This window comes from Bombus flavifrons, chromosome 10 (genome assembly GCF_040668555.2).
Source record: "Bombus flavifrons isolate JBK064 chromosome 10, iyBomFlav1_principal, whole genome shotgun sequence".
Classification (NCBI taxonomy): Eukaryota; Metazoa; Arthropoda; class Insecta; order Hymenoptera; family Apidae; genus Bombus; species Bombus flavifrons.
The window spans coordinates 2,617,026-2,642,456 of NC_138451.1; the positions used below are offsets into that span (position 1 = coordinate 2,617,026).

The following is a 25,431-nucleotide window of genomic DNA, read 5'->3' on the forward strand; positions in this document are numbered from 1 at the left end:
AAATTGCCACTTTAAAAACGTGGCGGAACGGATTAAGAACTGGTTTTGCACCTTCGAATGTATTCGTCGTACAGGTGGTAGAAAGGCGTGTATCGTCGTTCGTGGATGTGATTGGTCGATCGGTACCGATTCGAGAATAAAATCGGTACAAGAGATGACAGTCTTTGCAGATTAGTCTGGATACGCGTATGATTGAATGAAACTGTTGACCGAAAAATGTGTTTTCCTCGATGCTTAAGACGATCTTGGGTATGGATATGACTTTGTTTCAGGAAATTTTCGTTTCGTAGTTTATCGATTATCTAACGGGGTAATGTTCGGTTTCAGTGAATTCATTTCGTTATCGTTTGGGAAACAATGTGCAAGGTTAAACTTAACGTAAATATCTTAAGCGTTCGTTGAGTAAGAGGATTTTAGTTTTCTCCGTGAGAAACGAGGAAATTATTGATGTTCAAATATAGTGCGTTCGACTCTGAAATAAGTTTATATAATAGTTTGATAAATTTATGGTACTCTGGTGCAAATTATTTTACAGCTAGGGCAGATTACGTTGTAATTTCGTAGCTTCGCAGACAGTAGCACTTGATTTGATTCAGTGGTATGAAAATCATTGTAGTGACGTACGTGACTGAGTTTGCCTTGGGTTTTAAATATAGTGGAGGAAGGGATTGATATCCTTAGCAAAGGGTGTAAGAAAATTTTTATGAAGGCATGCTACGGTAATCCTACGATTAATGATTATAATTAAAATTGTGAAACTAAATTATAAAGTATGTCCTTGTATTATGTTTGTAAATACAGTAGTATTAGATCAAGGAGAAAAATTCATCTTTACCATCGATTCATTGCTACTGAATCATTAGAATGAGCAGACAAATTCATAAAACGTAATATTCGCTGTAATTCTAGAAAAGTTTAATTAGAATACTTATCCTTGATTACATCTGTGATAAAAATTATTATGATAAAAAGCTTTACTTTACAATAAAAATTACGTCTAAAAAAAAAATGTTCATTTGCTACAAAAATTATTTATGAAAAATCAAGTATTCGTTAGTTTTTATTTTCATCTTGTTTTACGCAGTATCTCTTCAATTCTCTCATTTTACAGAAGAAAGATTCTTCTCTGTTGCTTGTAGAACAACTTTAAACGATAAAATACACTAAAATACCTGTTGGCAAAACTCTACAATCGTATTTCGAAAATTTCTGGAATCCAGCAGATAAACGACGTTATAAAGGCCGACCAGGCGGTAGAAAGGTGTGTATCGACGTTTGTGCACACCATTGGCTAATTCCGCGGTTGCGAAGGAGGGTATTTCCACTCGAAAAAAATCACAATGACGCGATCAACTTGCAAAAGTTACGTTTCAGATGTTGCTCGTGCAGAAAACAATCTCGTTTGACGGCATTCGGTGCTTGGCGGATAATAATCGACTTACTATGCAAACTACACGCCAATTTTAATAGATTCTATCTAAAAGCATAATTTTTTATGGAAATTCTGTTTGTTTCGAAACTCGAAGAGGATTGGAAATTTTTTGATAGATTTTACTTGAGATTGCTATTAATATTTTGAGATGGAAATTTTTAAACGTTTTCACTTTTTACGTTAATTTGCATTGATCGCCAATTTTACAGTATGTGTAACAATAGAGGAGACATAACAAATCGAAGGATTATCGTTTCTTTTTTCTAGTAAAAACATGTTTGGTGATTATATTCCTTATTTCAATATTTATAATACCTGGAAAATTATTTACCGTTTCGATAATTTTCAGGGACAAGACAAAGAAGACGACGACACTTTCGTAGAAAAAACTTTATCGTGCGCGAATGACTTTACATTAATTTGATTATCAACTGAATGTCAAAGGCGGATCATTTAAATTCGCCATGCAGGGTATAATATTTGACGATAGTATATACATATTGCACACACACACACACGATCCATTGGATGTTTTCCAAATAATCACAAAAATTACTAAAATTTCATGGACTTGACTTATTCAATTTATCGATTAAGGTTAAGATATTTATTTAATTCCTTAAGAAATTCTTTCTCAATTTGGCAATGAAAGTGATGAAATTTTGTTATATTAAAAAACCATTAACACGCTGGTATTTTAGATAGTATAAGATAAACGATAAGATCATAATAATCATAATAATATGACTCATAAAGATCAACGATTAAAATAGTTGTCTGAAACAAAGTGTTTTAAGCGGTTAAAGGTTCAAAGCTGCATTTCATTTGCTCAAAAAACCATTAACACGCAGGTATTTTAGATAGTATAAGATAAACGATAAGATCATAATAATCATAATAATATGACTCATAAAGATCAACGATTAAAATAGTTGTCTGAAACAAAGTGTTTTAAGCGGTTAAAGGTTCAAAGCTGCATTTCATTTGCTCAGAGATAAAAAGAAATCATTCGGCTCATTTATACGTTTCTCACTAACCAGTTTGTATCTTCTTAGGTGAAAAGTCGAGAGATGAATTGGCACATTCTGGCTACGAAGTAAAAGTTACACCGTATTGTTTCTTACTGAGATGAATTATTCAGAGACAAGAAACGAAACGATGGAAATTCCATTGGTAAAAGTGGAGCAGACTGGGTGCGATAAGCTGATTTACTGACTGTATTCTTCAGAATGGCGCTTTTTGTCTAATGAATCGAACGTACGAGGATAAAAAATTGCGCGGTGGTTTCGATGTTCCTTACGATGCTTATTTCATGCCGTTCTTGATCGAGCTCGATCAACAGGTGGTGTTTTATATTTTTCTTTCTGGATATTTGATGGAAAATGGAAAAGCTACCGCTTTTCTTTAAAAGTATTCACAAGAATTGAGAGGAATTTTTATTCCGATCGTATTTATCTTATTTAGGATTTAAATCGAATGTGTTAAATCCCAAAGAATCTGTATCCTAGTAACCATAATAGATATTTACGTCCAGCTTATTATAGAGCAATATTAGAAATAATATATCAAATATTAAAAATACGAATAAAAAGGGTCGAATACATGTTTTATGAACGAAGTGGTAAATCCGAGTGCGTCAATTCTTATAGAAATAAAAGAAACTCACCTTTATTTGTTCGGCTGCAGGGAGGATGTCGAAGTCGGGAAGCATCAAGGATGACGAGAAGGGGCCGTATGACCCGGTTCCAATCGCCGACAAAGCCAACGACGAGATCAAACTAGAGGCGAAGATGTCCCTATTGAATGGAATTACCGTGATCGTTGGCTCTATTATTGGTTCTGGCATATTCGTTAGCCCGACCGGCGTTCTCAAGTATACAGGAAGCGTGAACGCGAGTCTTCTGGTATGGACAGCTTCCGGTATCTTCTCCACGGTGCGTACGCCATTATTTCTTTTTTTCCTTCTTAGAGCCAGAGGCAGCTCTGTTCTTTAAAATCGTTCATTCCACAAACGGAGTATGTATTCGCAAAATTGAGATTTCCTTAACAACAACATACACGTATAAGAAAGTTTTAATCTATTAGAGAAGTTGGAGATTTTGAAATGTGAAGTAGAATTGGAAGAATATTGGTAGAATTTGATATTTAGAATTTAGACGGCTTATACACTCAAGTTTCTGACATTATACGGTATGCCGAAGTGTGTCTCGCGTGATCGATCGATCACTTGGGATCGCTGACTACGTTCTCTCATCTATGTGATTTGCGAAGAAATTAGCCTGGTACGCTAACGAGTTCGATCACTGTCGCGTGGATAAAGTATGCGTGTACAGTATACGAATGGCAATTCTTTCAAAGCGCCATTAGAAATATATAAAACGGCGAAAGGAGAAAGTTGATCGCTCGTAATTACGAACATTGAATTACATAGATGTTATACGTACAATCTCACGTGAATATGTATTTTATCCGTTTAACGAACTCGAATAAAAAATTAATTACAGCCGCGAGAAAGTTAAAAACTTGATTAAATCCTTTTGTTACTAACTAAAAAACAAGATCATAATATTTTCTATCGTCGAATGCACTTCAATACATTACACTTAATTTTATTTTACACTTAAATTTATTCAAATTAAAATCGATCTAACTAAAAGCAATTGGTTTTTACACGCTTTTAACGATAACATTCTTTGGACAGATCCATCTAAGACTCCAAGAAATATATCAACTGCTAAAGTATCTAAGATATTATTATTAATGATCTGTATTTTAAGTGGTTTGTTGGTTTTGTTGAACGACAGGTAGGTGCGTACTGTTACGCGGAACTAGGTTGCATGATCAGAAAGTCGGGTGCCGATTACGCGTATATCATGGAGACCTTCGGACCCTTTCTGGCGTTCATCAGGCTCTGGGTTGAGTGCATGATAGTCCGGCCTTGCAGCCAGGCCATCGTTGCCTTGACTTTTAGCGTTTACGTGTTGAAGCCAGTGTTTCCGGATTGTGCACCGCCGGACGATGCCACGAGGATATTGGCAGCGTGCTGCATCTGTGAGTTAATCGATCTTTTATACAACTATGTTTGCTTTCTGGAAACAATAACGCATGAAACCAGCAATTTTTAATGATAATTATTTTCTTCTTTGTTACTTATCTTTTTATTTTCTTTTATATATATTAATCTTTGGTTATACAACACAATGAAAGACGATCGTGCGTTAAAATTAAAGGATTTGTTTAATTTTTATTAATCGTTAGATTAAGAAAGTGACTTACGGATTAAGACATATTTTGACTTAAAGCTCCAGTTTTTGATTGTTTCATCGAAGTAGATGTAGATATACATATACGAGCCGTTTCAATGCCACGTAATATCTATTTCGAGGCGTAACACCCATTAAAAATTGACAACTTCTTAAACACTTCCTTGAATCATATGTCAAAGCAGTGACTTGACCGTTTAACAAATTTTCTTCGACAATTTAAATATAGAACGATGATCGTTAATTTAAAAGAAATTCCATTACCAATCTCTATAAAGAAGAGATAGAATGTCAGCCAGTAACGTCATCACTGAAATACCACTCTTAGAAGAAACGAAGGAAGTTAAATCTGGTGGAAGAAATTAGGTTTGTTTATTCTCACGGAAATTAAGCTCTCGAACGAGCGTCGTTTAATCGATGCGACGACGTGATTTGTTCTATCGGAGGACCCCTCTTCGGCATGGTTGTTAATTGAACCGCCGGATTTTCTGGTCGTTCCAAGAACACTGTAGCACTGCCCCTCGCAATTGGATGCTTGTTCCACTGTCATTCACTAGTACCAATCTCGACTAATCGAATTACTTTCTCCGTTTCATCGTTATTCATCTTTCTAGCCGGCTTTTCATACCGGCTCCTCTTTACCGGACTATATCGTCGTTACGATCGTAAATATTAATTTCAATGGTTCGACCGTTGACTTGCCGCAAAACATCATACATTGAATTTATCTTTAAGAAATATTCTTATAATCTCGCCTATTTTATCAGCAATTATACTAATACTGATAATACTGATACTAACGCTATCAAAGATATTTCGAAAATATTTTAATCTCTAGAAAATACTTACCAAGTACGACAAGAAGATTGGTCGTTAAAAAATATTTCAAACTAATTGCTTGTCTCAGAGACGTTCTCCGGAGATCCTCTTAGTATCCCTTTATTTAGAAAGATCGGCGATATTCTAATGGTCCGTGGAATTACATCCCCGGCTTGTCCTTGGTCATTTTTTTCTCGAGAGAAAAGCGGACGACTCGTTCTCCATTGTCCTTGCGTCCTTCGGGAAGCTTTCAAAGCTAATGCTGCTCCTCATTACGCGAACAATTTGTAATTCCTCTAATAATCTTAGTCTTTGAGTCGCCTGGCTCCATGTTTTTCTCTGAAATAATCGAGGATGTTCCTTGGAGACCTGGTAAACGCTGTTCTCCGGATTTAACGAATACTCGGGGGGAATCGTGGCTTTGTTCCTCGATCTCAAACCGATGAAAAGTCAAATCCGATTGTTTCAAATTGAAGCTATGACCTTTCTTATAGATTCTTCTTGGAGCAAAAGTTTCCTTCGATTGGCAACTTAATTGTAACGTTCTTTCTTCGGAATTGAAATTTTTCAAAATCGTTTCAATATGAAAATATCAAGTTATCTACACACGCGGTATAAAATATACTACTTGGCTCTCAAATGTCCGTCATAATATTGAAGCTGTAACTAACTTGGTCGAATACATGTAAGTACTAATAGGGAATCATAAAAGGAGGAGTCAATAGATGATGAATTTTTATGCACCATCTCTTATTTTCTCTATTAATCTTTCATTTTGTTGGAAATCTGCCATATTTTTTATCTTATCATTACCAAAGGATAGATAATTTACTAAGAAACATTTCTTCACTAAAGAACTAAAGAACTAAAGAACATTTACTAAGAAAATGAAATAAAAATTAATTCGTAAATTTAATCACGATGAAATTCTGTTGCAAAAATCAGTCGGGATGAATCTAACGTTCATCGCGAGAGGGTTGACTCCTCATGATCGATTGGTCATGTTGTGAAAAGACGCCGCTTTGCGTCGCGCCGGTTCTAGAAATTCGCGACGATCGTAATCGCAGCCTTCGAGTTATTTCCTTTGTAATAACGAGTAACCATAGCGTGAGTAATAACGAAATAAAACGTTGCATGCCGATATCGACGACCGTGCAAGAGCATTCCGCAAACACCTCACCTAGTTTTTCTCGAATCACGTTCACGTAGGAATCATTTCGAGGGATCTTCAGAACAGATCGCTTCCTAGAATCATGGTAGACGGAATATCCAATGTCGTAACGTTCCGTGATTTCCGGTGATCCGTTATAGGAAATAATTTTATGCTTCGTGTAGTCAAATTTTATGAATCATGTAACGTAATTGTGTCTCGTACTTTTATGTATATATGTATATAAAAAAATATATTTTTTGTTTTTCTTTTTTGGGTAAAGAACTTTTGTGATTGATAAAATACATTTTGAAACTGTATACTATCTATATGTGGAATGTTTTAAATATAATTAGACAATATCTATAGGATATTAGTTGATTAAATTTGTATCGTTCGTTTACCATTTTCCGCTCGTATAATAAAATAACCAACTACCAATCAACATTCATCCATTTTTTGTACTACGAACAAACTAAAGAAACAGCGTTTCTCCTCGACTAATACTAATATCACAGAAATACTAATACACAGGAATACTAATATCACAGAGAAGATATCGAGTTCCTGTGGTCGCTGGTATCGTTCTGCATCTACCGTACTGCGTATATCGTTTTATGAAACGGCGAACGCAACGCGTACCCGCAGAAATATCCTGTTCTTTTTCTCACCTTTTATTCTCTTTCTTCGTTTTTGTGGACAAAGCAAGATTCGAAAAAATTGTATCGAGTTGCAGTTAAGGAGAAAATATACGTAGTTTTGTTGGCGTAACGCGCTTTGTACTTCTCGCAGAGCGAAAGGCATGCGGATCGAGACTGTTTCGATCGTCGACGTTTCGTAATATTTCCTTATCTTCTGGAATATGTAGTCGTTGGGTTTTTGTGTTTTGTGTAATACGATCGTTCGCGAGGTTCGTTTAATTATGGTGAAATTTTAATTGATAGAATAGTTTTGATTTAGCAGGAGGCTTCCGACTCTGCTATTTAAGCTTTTCGCTTGGTTTTCACGTTTCGTAGATGGAATTATTTTTTATATTAATAATCGTAGTACGTTACAGAACATATTCATCGTATTTTGCTACATAGATATTTATATATAGAATATTTATGTATACTTTTATTATATATGTATATAATGTATATGTAATAATATGTATATAATATATGTATATGTAATATATATGTATATAATGTAATGTATATGTATATAATGTATTATATATGTATTATTAATTTTTTATCTGCTAACTACAAAATGAGATTAAAATACATGATAAAATATTTATATATGTTATTTTGTCCAGTATAGTTGCTAAATCTAAATCTATCTTAACGCTTTTGAGACAAATAAGAATGAATAGGGTGTTCAGTGTGTTAAACAGAAAAAGTTACTCATTAGTATGTATAGAATATACACGTTGCAGTTTGATATCGCTATTCATACCACATAAATGATATTTTGTACCATCATATTTAACTAACCTGAAATTACGCTAGCTTTGAAATTCTTTTATCGACACCGATATTTCTAGATACAATAAAGCTTTATAGCTGTGTCTTTGAAACGATCAACATGAAATAACACGATCGCCAGCTACCAGCTGGTTGATACAATAGTTTAGTCCTATTCGGAACGCAATCTTTTTACGCTTTACCCAGCGGAGCGATCAACAAGTATCGTTAATTAGAAAATGCAAGAGCGAATGATAATTTCCTGACGACCGCAAGCGGCTTACTCCGGAACCGCGTCTGTCCTACGATGGACGTAATAACCCGTTAAATGTCGTAGAACTGGAACGGCGAGCAGGATTTTCCGATAGCGCGAGAAAGCTTCAGGTACGTTTGCGAAGGAAATGAGTTCCGTTCAATTTCCGAGAACAGAATAAAAACGAAAATGGCGGCTTCTGATGCAAGGTTCGCGATGGACGCAACCTTTATGGTTCTTGAGCGTTTGTTCTGTTCTTTTCTAAAGATTTTTTCCTCCGAAATTGATTTTTACCATTTTCGCGTCCTTTCTTTGTACTTTTTACTTTTCTTTCTCGTTTCTCTGGCGCAAATCGCGCGATTATAGCAATTTTATCTCGATAATGAAGAAAACTTTCGTTCTTTCTTTCTGTCGATTTTCTTTTCGATTCAATTTTCCGAACGTGATAGCTCGTATAACAGTAAGGAAATAATTTAAAATTTAGATAACGGAAAAGCATAAATATATAGATTTATCTATTTATTTATTTATATGTATATATAACATGTATATATAATAAATATAACGTATAATATTAACCATTAAATCGATATTTCAAAGCGATTCTAATTGGAATGTAAATTTCCTTTATAAATATATGTTTATAAAGTAAGCTTGTTCGAGTGGTTAAAATATTTTATCGTGATAATCAGATTCGTTTTCATTAATGTTTCATCGAGATTACACCAGATCGTATGTTAATTATCAGAGGCGTATGTACCGGTGCAGGGAAAAATTAGTTCCTAGAACGAGCCGGCAGTGATGAAGATCAATAATTAAGTCCAAGGAAAATCTAACCGGCCTGACGTACAATTACCCGTACGAACATTTCCTCGTACGTTGCGCGCTTCACCGACACTCTTCGAACGAACGGAATTCCGCTACTCTTAATCGTACATTCGCTCGAGTGTTTAAAGAGTTTGAAAGAAACGTTAAGTTGGAAACGATAAAGTAAAGTTGTAACGTATCGAACAATTATTGTACAAACGATTACACACTTGTAGTAAGAAAAAGTCGTTTCTTCCAAAATTGTGATCATTAGAATTTTTACGACTAGTGGTAGGTCTATATCGTAGAAAAGAACGGAACAGAAAGAATAAACGTTGACTTTTTCCATTCGTAACTTCTCTTTACCCCTAGATCTCGTTCTTTCCTCGACACGTACATCTCTTCCGCTACTCGATCATTTAAAGTAGACAAAATGAAAATAAAAGCGAGAAAATTCTTTACGACTAGCGCAAGCAATTACTTGAGAGAACAAGATATTTCTACCAAGGCTGCTGTCATTAAAGTCTGTCTTGGTTGTTTATTTCTGCGATGTATAAATTAGTATTACAACAAATTAGTATTCTCCGTTTTCAACTCTTTTCGCTCTTGGAACTCAATTTTCTCTGACGTGTGTAATATTCGGCAAAATAGAAAATACAACGCGAAGAAGTTAACGGCGCCGTGAAACGGAGGCATTGACACCAGCCTCGAGAAGGATCGATATGTCGGCCAGTGGATTCGATCGAACTGGCGTCGTCCTCAAGACGAGACGATGGCGATATCGAGTGAAAAGGCTGCGCCAGCAATCACGTCTTGTTGCGACTAAACGTAATCTTCTAATAACGTGTCAACTGGCAGCCGCAACAGTATAATTCGCCGAAGGGGGTTCCCGGGAGGAACGAAGAAGAACCTCCAGGCCGAGAAACGAAGAGGAGGGACAGACGAAACAACAAGTGGAAGCCAGTGATGTCTACAGAGAATAAGATTCCAGGATACGTCTATATCTAAGACGAGATCAAGATCGAAATACAATAGTTTAAGAATCTAAGTAGGAGAGGATCGACGCTCTTTGGACAAATTGGGTTGTTGACAAGTCGAGCGTTATGTTATATTTAATAAGTGGAGAGAAATTCGTGATAAATATCACACAAGGGTCTGAAATAACGGAGGACAGCACTGGCGAAGACGCTAGAAAGAAGGAAGAGTGGTGGGAAGGGAAAGAGGGCGGAAAGTCTCGCGATATTCTTCGAGATGTTGCGTCAGTCGACATTTCTTACTTTTCTTCGCTAACGAATCCGCCAAGGACGAGGGAACCAGTCGCACGTTCGCTAGGTAGAATCTTTTTCACGGTCGTACATGCACGTCGTTGCACGTGCGTTCCCATTACGATCGGTGAACCTCCTTCCTACACCATTTTCAGTGATACTACCTGTATCCTAGTCCACTGACTCAGCTCGAAATCGAAAGTCTACATGACCTTGATCGTACCTATGCAAAAAGAATTCTCGCTCGAAATCGGTGAAATTGAACGCTCGCTGGAGAGTCATTCGATCATTTCTTTTACTCATTGGCGATTTAATACTGCTAGTTCGCAATTAGGATAGCGAAACTTCAAAGAATAATAGAATGACGTTTAACGGTCGTTAGAAGAAAAATATCTATAATCAGGTATCTGCCAAGTTACATCATTTGCTACTAGGTAGTTAGATTATAACATATACTATAACTATACACGTTGAAAATGCAAAATCTCCAATTGATTGCGTCAGAATTTCGACCATGACATTGCAAATGCATCGACTATTACATAACAATACGTATCGTTGCATTATCGTGTCCCTTTGATCTGTATTATTAAATCAACAACAATTTCCATCAATTATCGTATTATCTTGCATATTATCGTATATTTTCTATCTTTGAATCTTCCGAGCGTCGGTCGTATCGAGATAAGCTACGCCAAGTTAAAGTCGGATAAATTTATAATATATCGTATATTACAATAAACGAATCGATTTCCCGGAAGAACACGATTTTCCAATTTCCACGTTCTAAAGGAGATGTACTTTCCAAGAGGACTGAATCTTTTCATTTTCGTAAATTCGATATATATTTTCTGAAATAGAATTTAGATTTATGTTCCGAAAAGATGCAGTTTGCTCAAAATCTAGAAACCTGGATTTTAATAGAAACATAACTGGTTTGAAAAATGGCACATCCTGATAATGTATCTGGTCGGTTGAACTGACATCAAGTGAACTCGTTTTCTTATTCATCTAGGGAGTAGGTCGATAACCATCCACGGTCGATTCTACCCCTGACGTCGTCATGGTCGATTGGACTGGTGCCAGTTAGTCTGCAGCGTTAGGCTCACGTACGCAACCGGTTCCATAAAATAAAATACCTCTCTATCCTATTGTCAATTGACCTGACGTAGTTTCAACTAAACAAACGAACGATTCACCAGCCGCGTAAATACGCGGCAGAGGCAATGATCGAACAGATGTGAAAGAAGCGTCGTTTGCGAATCTTGAGTACCATAAAGTTGCGCTACCCTTTCTATTCGATAGGCTGGAATAAGTAGCAGCGCTACGTTATTATCGACGTATTTGTTCCTTTTCCTTGAGCAACGGAAAATTATTTTAAATTATCGAGGAATGATTTAAAGAACAAGGATAGGTATATCGAGAAGAGAATTTACAGAACAAGGTATATCGGGGAAAGAGGCGATAAAAAGATGAAATTGCAGCATTACGGGCTTCGTAACATGGAACACGCAATTGTTATAACGACAAGATTTTACTCGTAAAAATGTTATTTCTTTTTATGGCGAAAATATTTTAATTAGGATCGTATGAGAGCAGCCAGTGTTACTGCATGCAAAAAAATGTTACTACGCAGTTCGATCGTAGAGGGTCCGACCCAATAACCTGTAAAAGCGGGTACTACGTGATTTCTTTCCGATCCGAGAATAAAAAATTGTACTCTACTTTTTTCTTATTTTTACACGAGGAATCGCGTCGTACTGCTTTTACACGTCGTTCTTGGACGAAAAAAGCTTTACCGATCAATTCCATCGAGATTGAACGTTTTCTTTTTGAAGAAAAACGAGTTGAGTATGAACATGTGCGTATATTCGTATAAACTGATACTAAGATTCGGAAATTTTCAAAAGTGAAGTAAAGTTGATCGGTCCGAGTTCTGCTATACTACCGTACTCCAAATACCTCGTAACATGCTCGGAACTAACGCTATTGCGAACGTTTGCACGCTAAGGTAATAAATATTCCATTGCGATAGTATGATCACGATCGCGATCACGATCTCGATATCCCCGATCACCGAGAAACGGAACCAACTACACGCGTTTCTCGCGTAATCACGCGTTCATTAACATTAAGTCACCTTTCCGCTCGTATCACGGTGAATGTGAAAAGTTTCACCGGTACGATAGTTGGATAGACACGTGTCACCGTCGCGTGTCCTTGTGTCTAAGAATCCGATCGCGTTGACAGGCTTCTTCCGTTAGTTCCATCCCCCGAATAATCTAATTAACCAACGTACAAGCAGAAACCGATGGGAAGATTCGCGGATTCGCGTTGTCACCGTGCTACGACGAGATTTTCTTTAATGTTCATCGATCTACCTACCCGCTAAAATTAAAAATTCCAGCTTTCGATATTCGATTGCTAGTCCTAACGTAATATACATTTATGTACATATTCAATTATGTATAACTACATACAATACTTACGTAGGTATGTATGTACATGCTATGATATCGATATTAATCCTTCGTGAATCGTTCATTTTCCAGGCATCTTGGCGTTCATTAACTGCTGGGACGTAAAATGGGCGACCAGGGTGCAAGACATTTTCACATACGCAAAATTACTCGCTCTTTTCATCATCATCTTCGCAGGAGCTTATCAACTCTTCACTGGTAAGTTTCGTATAATCTGAATTTCTATAATACGAGGCAGGTTCATTTGAGCAAAGTTGAACGACAACCATAGTTTTCTACGAAGATGTATGTGCAATACGTACATAATAAATTTCACTCGTCAAAAGGAAAGAAGTTTGTCGAATGTTAATATTCTCAGTTCTAATTATCATATTAAACAGCATGTGTATATTTCTTTTTAAAAGTTATTTTGTTATTTATTTTATTAATTCTTGTATAATAACGTCTTGTTGATTCAGATGACCATCTCGTTGAACGTTCTTTCGTTATTATATTAAAAACTAATGGTGTTTCATAATATACACGCAACAAGTTTGGTTGTTCTGGGCGATGTTCAAGATGGAATTTCAAGACGTTGAAGCTACTACAATTGGTGACTCGAATAACCCTACATTCCCATAAATAATTAATAAACCACTTTTCATGATTTTATCTACAATTTGAAATCCACTTTCGTATTTTAAAGGCATTATGCGGTTATAAGAAAATCGAAGGTCGTTCTTCTTTTTGCAACACGTGGTTGTTGCCCAATTCGCTGTTTCGGGTATGAACAGACGGCGCAGGAAATAATCGACGCCATTGCCCCACTTTCTCCGCGTAAATTAAGTTTCTTTTGTGGTCTGTCGATCGTAGGAATCTATGTTCGATTTTTGTTCCGTCATTCTTCATAATCTCGACAAGAAAGCATTCCTGCGGGCGATCTGTTCGAAAGTAGACTCGATTTTTCGCGGACTCTCGGCGTTCGGAACGTTATTTAGGAAAAAAGTGGATTAGCGTGAGGTTTCGTGCATGATTGATAGGATTTTCTTCAAAACAATTTTCCACGGTTCGACTGTACCGAGATTAGTTAATGTAAAAAGGAATTGCTGGATTTTTATGCAACAATTTTTTTCTATGGAGAAATCGATGGATAGAGAGTCTTGTATGTACGATTAGGAAGCAATAAACATCGCGATCGTAGGAAAGTGTTCGAATGAAAAGAAGTTGGAATAGAATCAAGAAAAATATGTTTGACCCTTTCGGGACCAATAAAACGGTCGAGTGTGAAAATAACTTTTCGAAAGATTCTCTTGGATCTTTATAATTTTTCTAACGCTTCCTCGATTTTAAATCTACAATTTTAAAATTACGTTCGATCGTTTTTCGCTTTTTTCATTTAAATTTGAATCTATCGCAGTCTTCGTTGTTATATCATCGTATTCCCTCGATCTCGAAAATTTCGAAAACAGAAAGCTTATGAATATCTCGAAATTTGTTTATTCTATGACCTCCTGTCTTCTTTAATTTTCAACCGAGTGAAAAGTGTTTAGTCTAGAAAATTTACGTAGACAAATGAAAAAATGAAAAATATTAGAAAAAAGGAAGTTATAAGGCAATTTCTGTATCGTGTATCCAATTGTTTGCTCGGTGTTAAATTCAATAACGCGCTGGTAATTTCTTGGGCAAGAACGAGGAAGCTCGCGTTAATGTTACACCACCCACGCCTCCCTTCAGACTCAGTGTATAAGACTGTTAGGCGTCCTTTCACTTACCGGACGAGACAATTTGCCCAATCAAAAAGGTGGGTTAAAGACGCGGACGATTCGAGGTGCACGTATGTGCGTGCAAGGATTCGCTTAAATTGATCTATTCACTGCGTTCAAATGGGCCCCCGTAGCATTGAGTTACCGACGTGAGAACTTTTCTTTCTCAATGTTAACGAGTCGTGCCGAACAACCGAATGGAAAAGTTTATCGTTCAACGACGAGAAACAGAGATGCATAAAAAAACATAAAAATCTGTCGTTATTATCGTTAATACCTGTACCATTCTTCTGTGTAAGAGAGGAGAGACTACGCGAAAAGAGCTAGGGATATATCGTTCCTTAGTGCATACTACGCAGGCATACTAGTGCAGGCTACGCGTAGCTGATCGATGAATGTTATCTATATTTCACAGGACACACGCAGTATTTCACGTTCGACAATACGAACACAGAAGTGACGTCGATAGCACTCAGCTTTTATTCGGGACTGTTCGCTTACAACGGCTGGAACTACTTGAATTTTATCATCGAGGAACTGAAGGACCCTGTCAAGTAAGCGACGATAAGTCATTTTGCTAAACACTTGAAAAAAAAGCGACTAACGTTGGTTTATTTGTATGTAGATCGGAAAAGTATAAAAAATGATTAATTCGATTAAAGTTACCTTTTTAAATGGATTTTCTAAATATCTTAATTGTCTCTTGCCAAACTGCTTGTCAAGAGAACAGAGAAATATTTCGTAAGAGAAAGTTTAAAAGGAAAATGGTGGCACTAGCTTGGAAATTTTCAAAATTGCCATTACTCTTTTTTCTTGGATCTCTGCGATTGGTCGACATGAATATTTTTCATTTTCCGTTTCGAATCGTTTATTTTCAAAGGGAATCCCAGTTTACTTTGGCGATTTAAAACTGTTTGGGCATGAATGAGCACGAGTGAAGTCGTTGAAACAATCGTTCCGAGCAGAACATTTAAGAGGCTCGCAGTAGCCTCATGCAACGATTAATAGCGATTGCAACAGCCGGTCTCGTGTATCTGTTAATTAAAACAGGGAGCCGTAAAGCCCGCCTTCGTCATCTTGGACACGAGGTTAAGCGAGGGCTTTTACTTCGTATCCTATACTATTCAAGGTCGAATATTTTCGACTCGCAAGATCCTTTTTATTCGCTCCTGCTCCTTGGAAATATTTTTCTTAAATTGCTTTTAATCGTAGTAAAAATTATATTTTCAGCTGTATATGTCTATCGAATATGATCCTTTTCATCTTTCTCACCCTCTTTTCTGTTTAGGAATTTGCCAAAGGCTATTGCTATCTCGTGCGTCCTTGTTACAACAGTCTACGTTTTCGCAAACATGGCATTTTACACAACGCTGAGTCCAGTGGAAGTTCTCGGCAGTGAGGCTGTAGCAGTCGTAAGTTAATTTTTATAACTAAAAGAATAGGATTTCTACGTTTCTTTGGTATTGAAAATTCTATGTTTTTTTTTAAATAAATCCGAGTCCACGATCTTCCATTACATTGTAAAAAAAGAAAAAAGAATAGCTTTATCTTACATTTCACCTATGCATTCGTACTTAATACACGTATTTCCTCTTAAAGCTTCTGTTACTTTATAATTTAATAATTGCAAGGAATTTTTGCATTTTACTTGAAACTTGTTGCCGTTTATTCCACGTCTATCGTATTTGTAAATATTAATGTACAAGTATTACAAATTAAAGCTGAAACAAACATTTAGAAAAGAGAACGATAACTGTACTCGTTATCACTTTGACAAAGAGTGTATTTGATATATTTACGTTAGTAATTAACTTTGTATCGGATAAAGAACTTGTCATCAAAAAAATATTCTTTATTGCAAATCAACAAAGGGTAGAAAACTAAAATTTCTTTTTACAAAGAAGCTAATGGTTTGATTTTCTGCTTTATTTCTTTTTTCAGACGTTTGCGAATCGTTTGTTCGGTATGTTCGCTTGGATGATACCAGTATTCGTCGCCCTTTCCACATTCGGCGCTGTAAATGGAATTCTTCTGACATCCTCCAGACTCTTCTACGCTGGCGCCTGTGAGGGTCAAATGCCTGAAATATTAACGATGATCCAAATTTCGAGGCTCACCCCTACGCCAGCTGTCCTTTGCATGGTACGTTACTATTTCCATCATTTTATAAATATAAACAATATTATCAGCTATAATTTTTAACGTTCCTAGTTTTCTAATACCTCCAGAGATGGTAAAAGTCAATAGTAATGACTTTTACCTTGCTTGAAAAGTCATTTGTCCAACTTTCTGATTGAATCGCATTTATTTGCTGAGAGAAACGAAGTTTCCTTAGAAATGTTAGGTTGTTCGGAATAATCGATGGAGATCGAAGAAAGTGACTATTGTGCAGGATGATTGAAAACTTGTTTAATCTGTTGCAGACCATGTTGTCCATGTTATATCTCTGCTCTTCCGACATCTTCGCCCTCATCAATTACGTTGGTTTTGCTACTTGGGTACGTAGCAGTTAGTTTAAGAAATTAAAAACATTCATATTACAGTCACTGAGAAATAAATCTTTTTACTGTTTTATTTATTATTTTAATTTTTATCTAAAAATTACAGAAATTAGAAAGAAATTTATCGTAAAAGCTACAATTTTTTTTTTACTAAATTCTACTAGAAATATTTGCTTGTAATATACATATACTCTTTTCGGTTTCTCCATTCATACGATAAATATAAAAACAAAGAACGAATTAATATTTTCCAAACGTTTATCTAAAATTCTTCTTTGCCCCTCGCTTTGTACACTACTAACCACAGAATCTAACTTCATACGGGTAAAGAAAAAAAGAGAAACGCCATTGCATCAAGGGAAAATCGTTAGAATATTTCCAAGAAACTTATAACGTTGATTATTCGGTCAGCCATTGGAACAATAATACGGAGCCGTTTGCACAGTTCGGCACAATGCGAATGAAATCGTGTAATTGCTCCTCGTTATGTTCCAAGAGACGACGCATTGAACGTCGTTGTACGTACGCACACGTCACATTTAGAACATTAGCGATTATACCTGGCTCGCCACAAATTATTAGCACAATCGGACGAGTCACAATTTTCTAATTGTGGCTCATGCTGGTTCGTATAATTGACGGTATTGTCCGACTTTATAGCCGGGCATAAACGTGTCCACCTTCGCCTGACTCGTTTGCAACCATAAACACGCATATTTTTCTTCTTCGTTTTTTTACACCTGTTTATTTTAATATCTGTTGTCTCTTTATCCACACTAAAGAATAAAATACAGAAAAATGGATGGATAAACGAGGCTCAAAGCAGTCGAAAAGAACAAAGTAGAAAGAGAAAACTAGTAACAAGAAAGTAACAGAGTAAATAGTCGATTCGACGAATTCTAACGTTACAAGAAATATACAGTTATAAGAGTGTACAAATTTTTCTATCCTTTGTTGTAGTTGAGCATAGGAGTTTCTGTCCTCTGTCTACCATGGCTTAGATGGACACAACCAAAGCTGCTGAGGCCCATCAAAGTGAACCTCTTCTTCCCCATAATCTATATTCTTGCCACGCTCTTTGTAACTATTGTGCCCATGTATGCCAGTCCTGTGGAAACAGGTATATATCTTCGTTGATTGGTATAATAGACAACTTCTTTTATATGATTAACAGATCGCTAATCTCCTACACTCTATCTTTAATAAATAATAATTTCTAGTTTAATAAAAAATAAATCCAATTTTTCCAGGATATGGTTGCCTGATGATCCTCTCATCCATACCCGTATATTTTGTGTTTGTCGCGTGGAAAAGCAAGCCCGAGTTTTTCCAGAAAGGAGTCGGTAAGTATAAACCACAAACATTTCTCAGGAAGAACAGTTCTATCAACAGGAAAAAAATATTTAATTGGTTATTTGGAGGGATTATTTGAGTTTGAGAGAATAGTTAAGTTTTCATGATTCTCCTTCGGCTATCCTTATTTTATCGACGAAGATAGGATCTTCCTGTTCCGTTTCTCTTTAATTGGCTAAATCTGTTCCCGCAGGCGCCGTTACCAAAACATTGCAGAAGATGATGGTAGTCGTCGGACCAAAGACTAAGGTTCAAAGAAGAAAAGATACACTCTGATATAATCTCACTCTCTTCATGTCACGCATGTTTAGCATCTGTTGATTTCTATTATTGATTCGTCTAAGCTTATTGCTTTTCGATCATAGTGCATGCTAATCATTTTGACAAATCTGAATCTTCACGAGCATTGTATTATTTGTATATTTTTCATTATCTATTCCGTCACCTTGGGTAGTTTTTACTGTATTATAATTCTTATATTCACTTTACTAGTCAGAATTTGATCATTTAAATATTTTATCAATTTTTGACATATTATCGTTCATATATCTTGGTTAATTTTTTCGTGATATAAAGTTTCGTAATATTATTTCTACATATACTAGTCATGTAGTTTTATATCAATTTAGAGAGTTTCCTAAGTATTGGTTGATTCGTCTTTAAGTTTGCTCAAACATTATTCAAATTTACGTTTGCATGTTGCATTCACATAATCAGCACCACGCTGACACTAACTCGTACATGCTCTACATGGTGCACCAGTACAAATTACGATTAATGTACTAATATGTAATTCTGAAATTGAAGTCCGACTGCTGATTTTTCTAATTTTTATTCCTCGATCGTGGTGTCGTCTGTTAATAATTAATTAAATCATGCTTTCGAATAGACGCTACTTATAATTTTTCTAATATTTGAGAATTTAGAAAAATGTAGTACAGTTTAAAAAAAATATAAATTATTATTAAATAGTTATAGATGTTACTATAATTATAAATATAAATATTATAATAATTATAAATATACATATAACTTTAAATATAATTCAATTATTGGATTAAGCAGACGAAAAATTAAACATGAAGATGGAACGAAGATTAAAATCTAGGGCTACTTTTTGAAAAATTATCTTACATAGTGAAATAATTAAACTATAAGTGTTGTTTCATTTTATAGAAAAAGATAATTTCTATTTTAGAGTTTGACGACTTTACATCGAGGTTGAAACTCTAGCTAATCATCTATCTCTCTCTCTGTCTCTCTCTCTCTCTCTCTCTCTCTCTCTCTCTCTCTCAAACACGCTATATAAAATAAATCAAGTTACTAAATCCCTTCAATCGTTGTTTGCAGTAAGTGTTACGAAGTTCCTGCAGAAGATAATGCTGGTCGTCGGCAAGTCGAAACCCGCTCAGGTTTAACCGCAGTCACAATGGATCCTTTCGACAACGATGACTTCCGGTTCCAAGAGAACTAGACACTATTCAGAATGCTCAGGGGGAATTCCGTTTTCTTTAAGAAAATTTATTTCATATTTATCTACGTGGCAAATTTGAAAAGTCTGTGCAAACTTAAAAATATCGGATTTAAAAATCTAATTCAATTGGAACAATATTCGTTCTCTGAGCATAAAGGGCGTCCTTATTAGAGGCAGCCATATCAAATCGGGACGCCTACCAGTAGACAACAATAAAAATCTGGTTCTCTTGTCTAGTCGCCATCCGTGTTAAACTGGTTTCGGGATTTTTGCGGTAATTTATCATTCACACGTTTCTTCCAACGGAGGTGTAACATCATAGACAACCAATGACCACAAAGAACTGCTGTATTTTAACATAAAGAAGCATCGGCATATAACTACTGTCAAAAGGAAACATGATTTGCCCCTCCACTGGATACGTGGATACGACTTGAAAGAGACATTCTATCGTTATTATACCGTTTCATTGCACATTGTATCATTTCCATTCCCGTGATTCGACCCTTCGTTTCAAACTTTGTATTACTAGATCTTGCGTGGAAATGATAGTTCGTAGATTCTTTGACAGTAATTAATTTATTATTCCTTCTTCTTATAATCTTCGAACGAAATTAATCCTTCGTGATCCAAGTAATATTTAACAAATAATTGCAAATGGTTGTTACTTAATTTTTTATTGTAGTTGCTTTCAAGAGCAGTATACGATTTATAAATTAATACAATCTTCATGCAATATGTATTAAGAATTAAAAACTATGGTTTTAAATATTAAAAGTGGAAAAGTAAAATAAAATAAGGTGAAAATAACGATTCTAAATAGGATTACAAAGGATTAATTGTATAGTTTTATATGGTTACAGCCGTAGATAGTTTTCCGATTAGTTATTAAGATAAAAAGAGAAAGAAAAGAATAAAAAGCGAAGAAACGAAGGGTGAGAATATTATAACGCGCTGACATCCGATCGCATAATATGTACAACAATCGCGTTTTACTGCCACTGTTGTTGGCGCGTGCAGCATGTAGGTACACTATAAGTACACCATAGAATTATGAAGCTCCAGATTGCGAGCAAAACTTCGTAAGAGGACAGACAGCCACTCGAGTAACTCTGGCTATTCATATATACCTTGTTCCTCTCTTTTTACTTTCTTTTTATTAGACTTTGAACGCGCGTTTAACAAGAAAATTTAATTTTACGTCTGTGTAACGCAGAGCAAGCTTACGAGCGTACGAATTTTTATAGTTTTTATACCTTTTTAAGCGTAATCTAAGATTTTAAAAACGATTTTAGTCGATTTTTTAGCGTTTGTATCACTTTTAATCATTCCTTCTCTCGGCCTTTTTTTCTTTGATGTAGAATGGTGAATGCATCCAGCGTGAATGTAAATATAGAAGATGTGAAGGCTTAGTGACAAAATTGTACCGAGCATGGCGTGAGTTTAAACTTGAAGAAAATTTCAAAAAAAGAAGTAGTAAATTAAATTGTTATGAAAAACTAAAGAAACCTTTGTGTGTACCAGTTGACGATTGTGAATCCTGCTTTAAGTTTATCGTTAGTCGAAGGGAAAAATCGCAGAATCCAAATGTTGCGAAGCTTTCCTTTATTCTTGATGAAATATCAGAGGAAAATGAAAGAAGAAAAATATGATGCAGCTCGTAAGATTGTCCTGTCCATTTGACGAATTTAATTTAGTCGAACTATAATACATACTGCGAACCTCTTAAGACTTAACCCATTATCTCATCTCCTATCACTCACGGATACCATAGTTTACACGCTGTGATTCTTACTTTATCTTAGAGATGCATTTTTTTTTTGTAAATATCGATTTTTGCAAACGATTGCCAACGCACGGACCTTTTTGGACGGAAATTTTGAAAGATTTTCCTTTTCTCACGGGAGCGATATAATTGGTAGACTGTGAGATTTAAGACGATGGACATTTTTTGGTAGCGATCGTGCGACTTGTTTGAACGTTTTAACATATCTAAAAAGTATCACATGTTTTTGATACAAATTGTTTATAAACTGACATTTTTACTAGCCAGAAAAAGTTTCAAGTCGCAACAATGTCTTTATTCTTTAAATGTCTCGCGTCACAATTTTCAATCTTTTCTTCAAGTATAACGAAGAAAAAACAAAATACGTGATTTTATTTGAAATTATTTAGGTAAACCGAAAAACTTCTGAAAGCATTCGTATTTCGAGATTTTTTAACAGACAAGAAACTATCAAAATTTCTAATCTGAATGATTATCTGTAAGAAAGGACGGTGAAAAGGTTATTCTACCACAGAGAATAGAAAAGAATCTAGAAAATTCGAGCATATCTGTAGCAAAATTATTCTAGGACCAAGATTTTTCTAAAGAGTGTTCTCTCGGTGCTAAGTCTTGTCTAATTAAAGAAACGTCCTGGTGCGTCCACGCGTAAGATCCCAAAGTAATTGAATTACTTTTACCAAAACTCGCCAGCCTGGATGATTCGCATGATGCAAATTTGTTTTGGAACAAAATATGTTTGGTGGTCGGAAAATTGAAATAAGAATAAATGGTAATATAATTTTTTAATATGTCGAGAAATGAATCTATGAAGCGGAACGTTCTTTTTATATCAAAAAATTGAAATGAATCAGTTAGATATAAATCAAGTATTTTGAAAATTCCTTCAGAACCACTTGTTTCGAAATTTGCAGATTTTTTAACTCTCTATCTTCTTTCATGCATTCAATAGTTGAAACACAATTTCACAAACAGGGGTTTTTCACAAATTTTCTTTAATATTATTTTTAATGTAAGAAATCTCACCTCATAGTAATTTGCACTTCTTTCATTTTAGTCGATACTTTAATCGATGCTAACTGCAATCATCGATCAAAAATTGAAACCAAACAATAAGACCAAACAAATTAGGAATTTAAGAAATCGCTAGATGCTCAATGTGTATGTATTTCTTTCCAACTAGCGATTTATAAAGTCAGACAATATCTTTTTCCTAATTTATATACAACTTTCCCATTGGAGAGTATTAAGTGTTAAATAGGAAAGGAAAGAAGACGAATCGTCGATGTTTGCAATTACGATTAATATCTAAGTTTTCCGTGGTTTGGCTGTTTTTGAGGGATACGTTTCGACGATCGTCGTCAACTCCCATGGAAAACAACTGACCTGACAGAGTGTCCATCGATGCACGGCCTAGTCGATCATTGACGATTCATTATTTCGTCTAGATAATTATACAAGCGCCAGGTTGATCTCTTTCAAAAGAAAAAATAAATCTAAAAGATGCGAAATATTAATCCTGATTTATTATCGATAATGTCATTGATATTAATATCGACCGATAATTATGCTTTAAACGTTTACAAACGTTCACGAAACGTACCCATAACCTTAAATGAATTCCATAATTTAATTACTGCAATTTAAATACTAATTGCACGCACAAGTACTAATTGAATAATACGAATTCTATAGTGTTTAGAAAAAGATAGAAAGAGTAAACCAACGCCGAATGGACCGACGCTAACGATAGCGATTCTATAAATAAATTGTAGCAAAACGAGGAGGAATTGCATATTTTTGACAATGAAAGTGTCGATGGCCACTCTGACACACGTGACAATAAACATCTGTTAATTAATTAGTCAGGTGTAAGTAAGATAAAAAATAACAAAGAAAAATCTATGAACAGTTGGAATGTTTGTCAGAATTCGATTTTTGTATTATTTTTTTATGTTACGAAATACCAGCGTGTACTTGAAATGGCTTGCGGGGGAAAAAAGAAACGTTTGTCTCAACACATTAGTCTATGGTGGTTGCATCATTTTTATTTCAACTTCTGGAGTTTCGATGAATCGTAAGTAGCAAGAGAAGGTTGTATTATTTTTATATTGTACATATAATGATAATATAACAATGTAAGATATATGCGGAGTTGTGAAAAGATGGAAGAACCGGAAGTTGGGAATCTTAGGCGAATGTCGTTATGAAGAATCAAAGAATTTACAAAAAAATTTTTTGTGAATGTCATTGAAATTGTATTCGTGAGTATTCAAACGAATTTTCAGAGTTAATAGATGAAAAGGCGACGTTAAAGGATAAAAGTGCTGCAACCACGTTTGCGAGCATTTAAAAGCACATAAAATGTACGAATTCATGTTGAACGCATAATAATTAAGAGGAAACGGTGCGAAAGCAGGCAGTAGCTTAGAATCTAGACGAAGAAAAGAAGGAAATTGAGGTCGAGCAAACTGTGACAATATATTGTATTATATAACACACATGTTACTTCCACCAATCCCTTTCAGCCTGTAACGCAACCCCTTGCCTGACTGAATATCAGCTTTCGTGGAAAGACAAGGGAGAAGAGAGAATATCGTTGATAATACAATTGGCGTGGAAGAATTGTTCGAACAATTGGTAAATGCAAATATACTATAAAAGCATTGAAAAAAATATTGATCATTGTTTTTGAAAATGTGAAAAAGATCTTTCAGCTCGTATCTATATGATGCAACGAGAAGGTACACGGATGTGTATGTTGTTGAAATATTCCTTTTAACAGGTTGTGTTTAAGAGCAATAGTAATTAAATGAAAAAATTCTTGGCTATACGCGCGTCTATATTTATATGTGTAAACGTACAAGTTATAAATACATAACGCTCACATATTTATAACTTATACATACAGAAAAAAATATATATTTATAATTTTTAAACATTGTCCACAGCATCGTGTACAACATACAGAGATTACAAAAGGAAAAGGTTTCACTTGGCTTGGTCAGCGCGTCAGGAACTGATTCGTCTCTTCTTGTTTCGATAGATCATCTCTAATATATTTATCAAAGATCACGAGACGAGAAGAGAAAAGTATCGACGGAATAAAAAGTGAACGTTGCAGGACGATCTTGTTTAATACTTTTAGCGTAATATGTTTATTAAAACAGACTCGCGATTCCTTTGTATCGCTTTTATCGTAATTAGTCGCGTAAAAGGACGCAAAAGTTGCATAAGAATTGTGACTAAAATTTTGATAAACTCGGTAGAAAAATTACAATAATGTTAAACGTAAAATAGTTTCAAGAAGGTAGTGCCATTATTTTAAGTAGTGCCGTTTGAATATTTTATTCGTTAGAAATGCCATCAAACATCGAATTTAGTCTTGGAGACTAAGGAGATCCGTACAGTTCTACGAACTCGCATCCAATCGATAAAACCACGATCTGTTTCTTTTTTCAAATAATTTCAGTGGCGTCATAGTAAAAGATGGTTCATAGTAAAAGAAACGATATTTTTGAGCGACATATGGTTCGTTCGAAAAAAAAAAAGAAATGAAATTCGTGAAATTAGGCCGAGAATATCGTGGCTGGGACGCAGACTAAAAGTACGGGAAATTCAATCGACGATTACCGCACGATCTATGGTAGAGCTAAGT

At 35.3% G+C, this 25,431-nt stretch overlaps 1 protein-coding gene across 5 annotated transcripts in view; it reads left to right on the top strand.

Annotated features, from left to right (window-relative positions):
• The window catches only part of LOC138184127 (large neutral amino acids transporter small subunit 1), a 31,443-nt gene extending 7,173 nt beyond the window's left edge, over positions 1-24,270 (top strand). For 2 of the 5 annotated variants that reach the window (XM_069121818.1, XM_069121815.1), the window contains exons 2-11: positions 3,119-3,366; positions 4,237-4,483; positions 12,993-13,118; positions 15,078-15,216; positions 15,951-16,074; positions 16,604-16,804; positions 17,086-17,160; positions 18,124-18,283; positions 18,414-18,506; positions 19,867-24,270. In XM_069121818.1, coding sequence (XP_068977919.1) covers positions 3,124-3,366; positions 4,237-4,483; positions 12,993-13,118; positions 15,078-15,216; positions 15,951-16,074; positions 16,604-16,804; positions 17,086-17,160; positions 18,124-18,283; positions 18,414-18,506; positions 19,867-19,934 — 1,476 coding nt within the window. In that variant the 5' untranslated portion in view covers positions 3,119-3,123 and the 3' untranslated portion in view covers positions 19,935-24,270. Of the gene's footprint in view, positions 1-2,487; positions 2,775-3,118; positions 3,367-4,236; positions 4,484-12,992; positions 13,119-15,077; positions 15,217-15,950; positions 16,075-16,603; positions 16,805-17,085; positions 17,161-18,123; positions 18,284-18,413; positions 18,507-18,709; positions 19,821-19,866 lie in introns of those variants that run through there. The other 3 variants (XM_069121819.1, XM_069121817.1, XM_069121816.1) reach the window with 3 other exon arrangements.
• Positions 24,271-25,431: the final 1,161 nt, after the last annotated feature.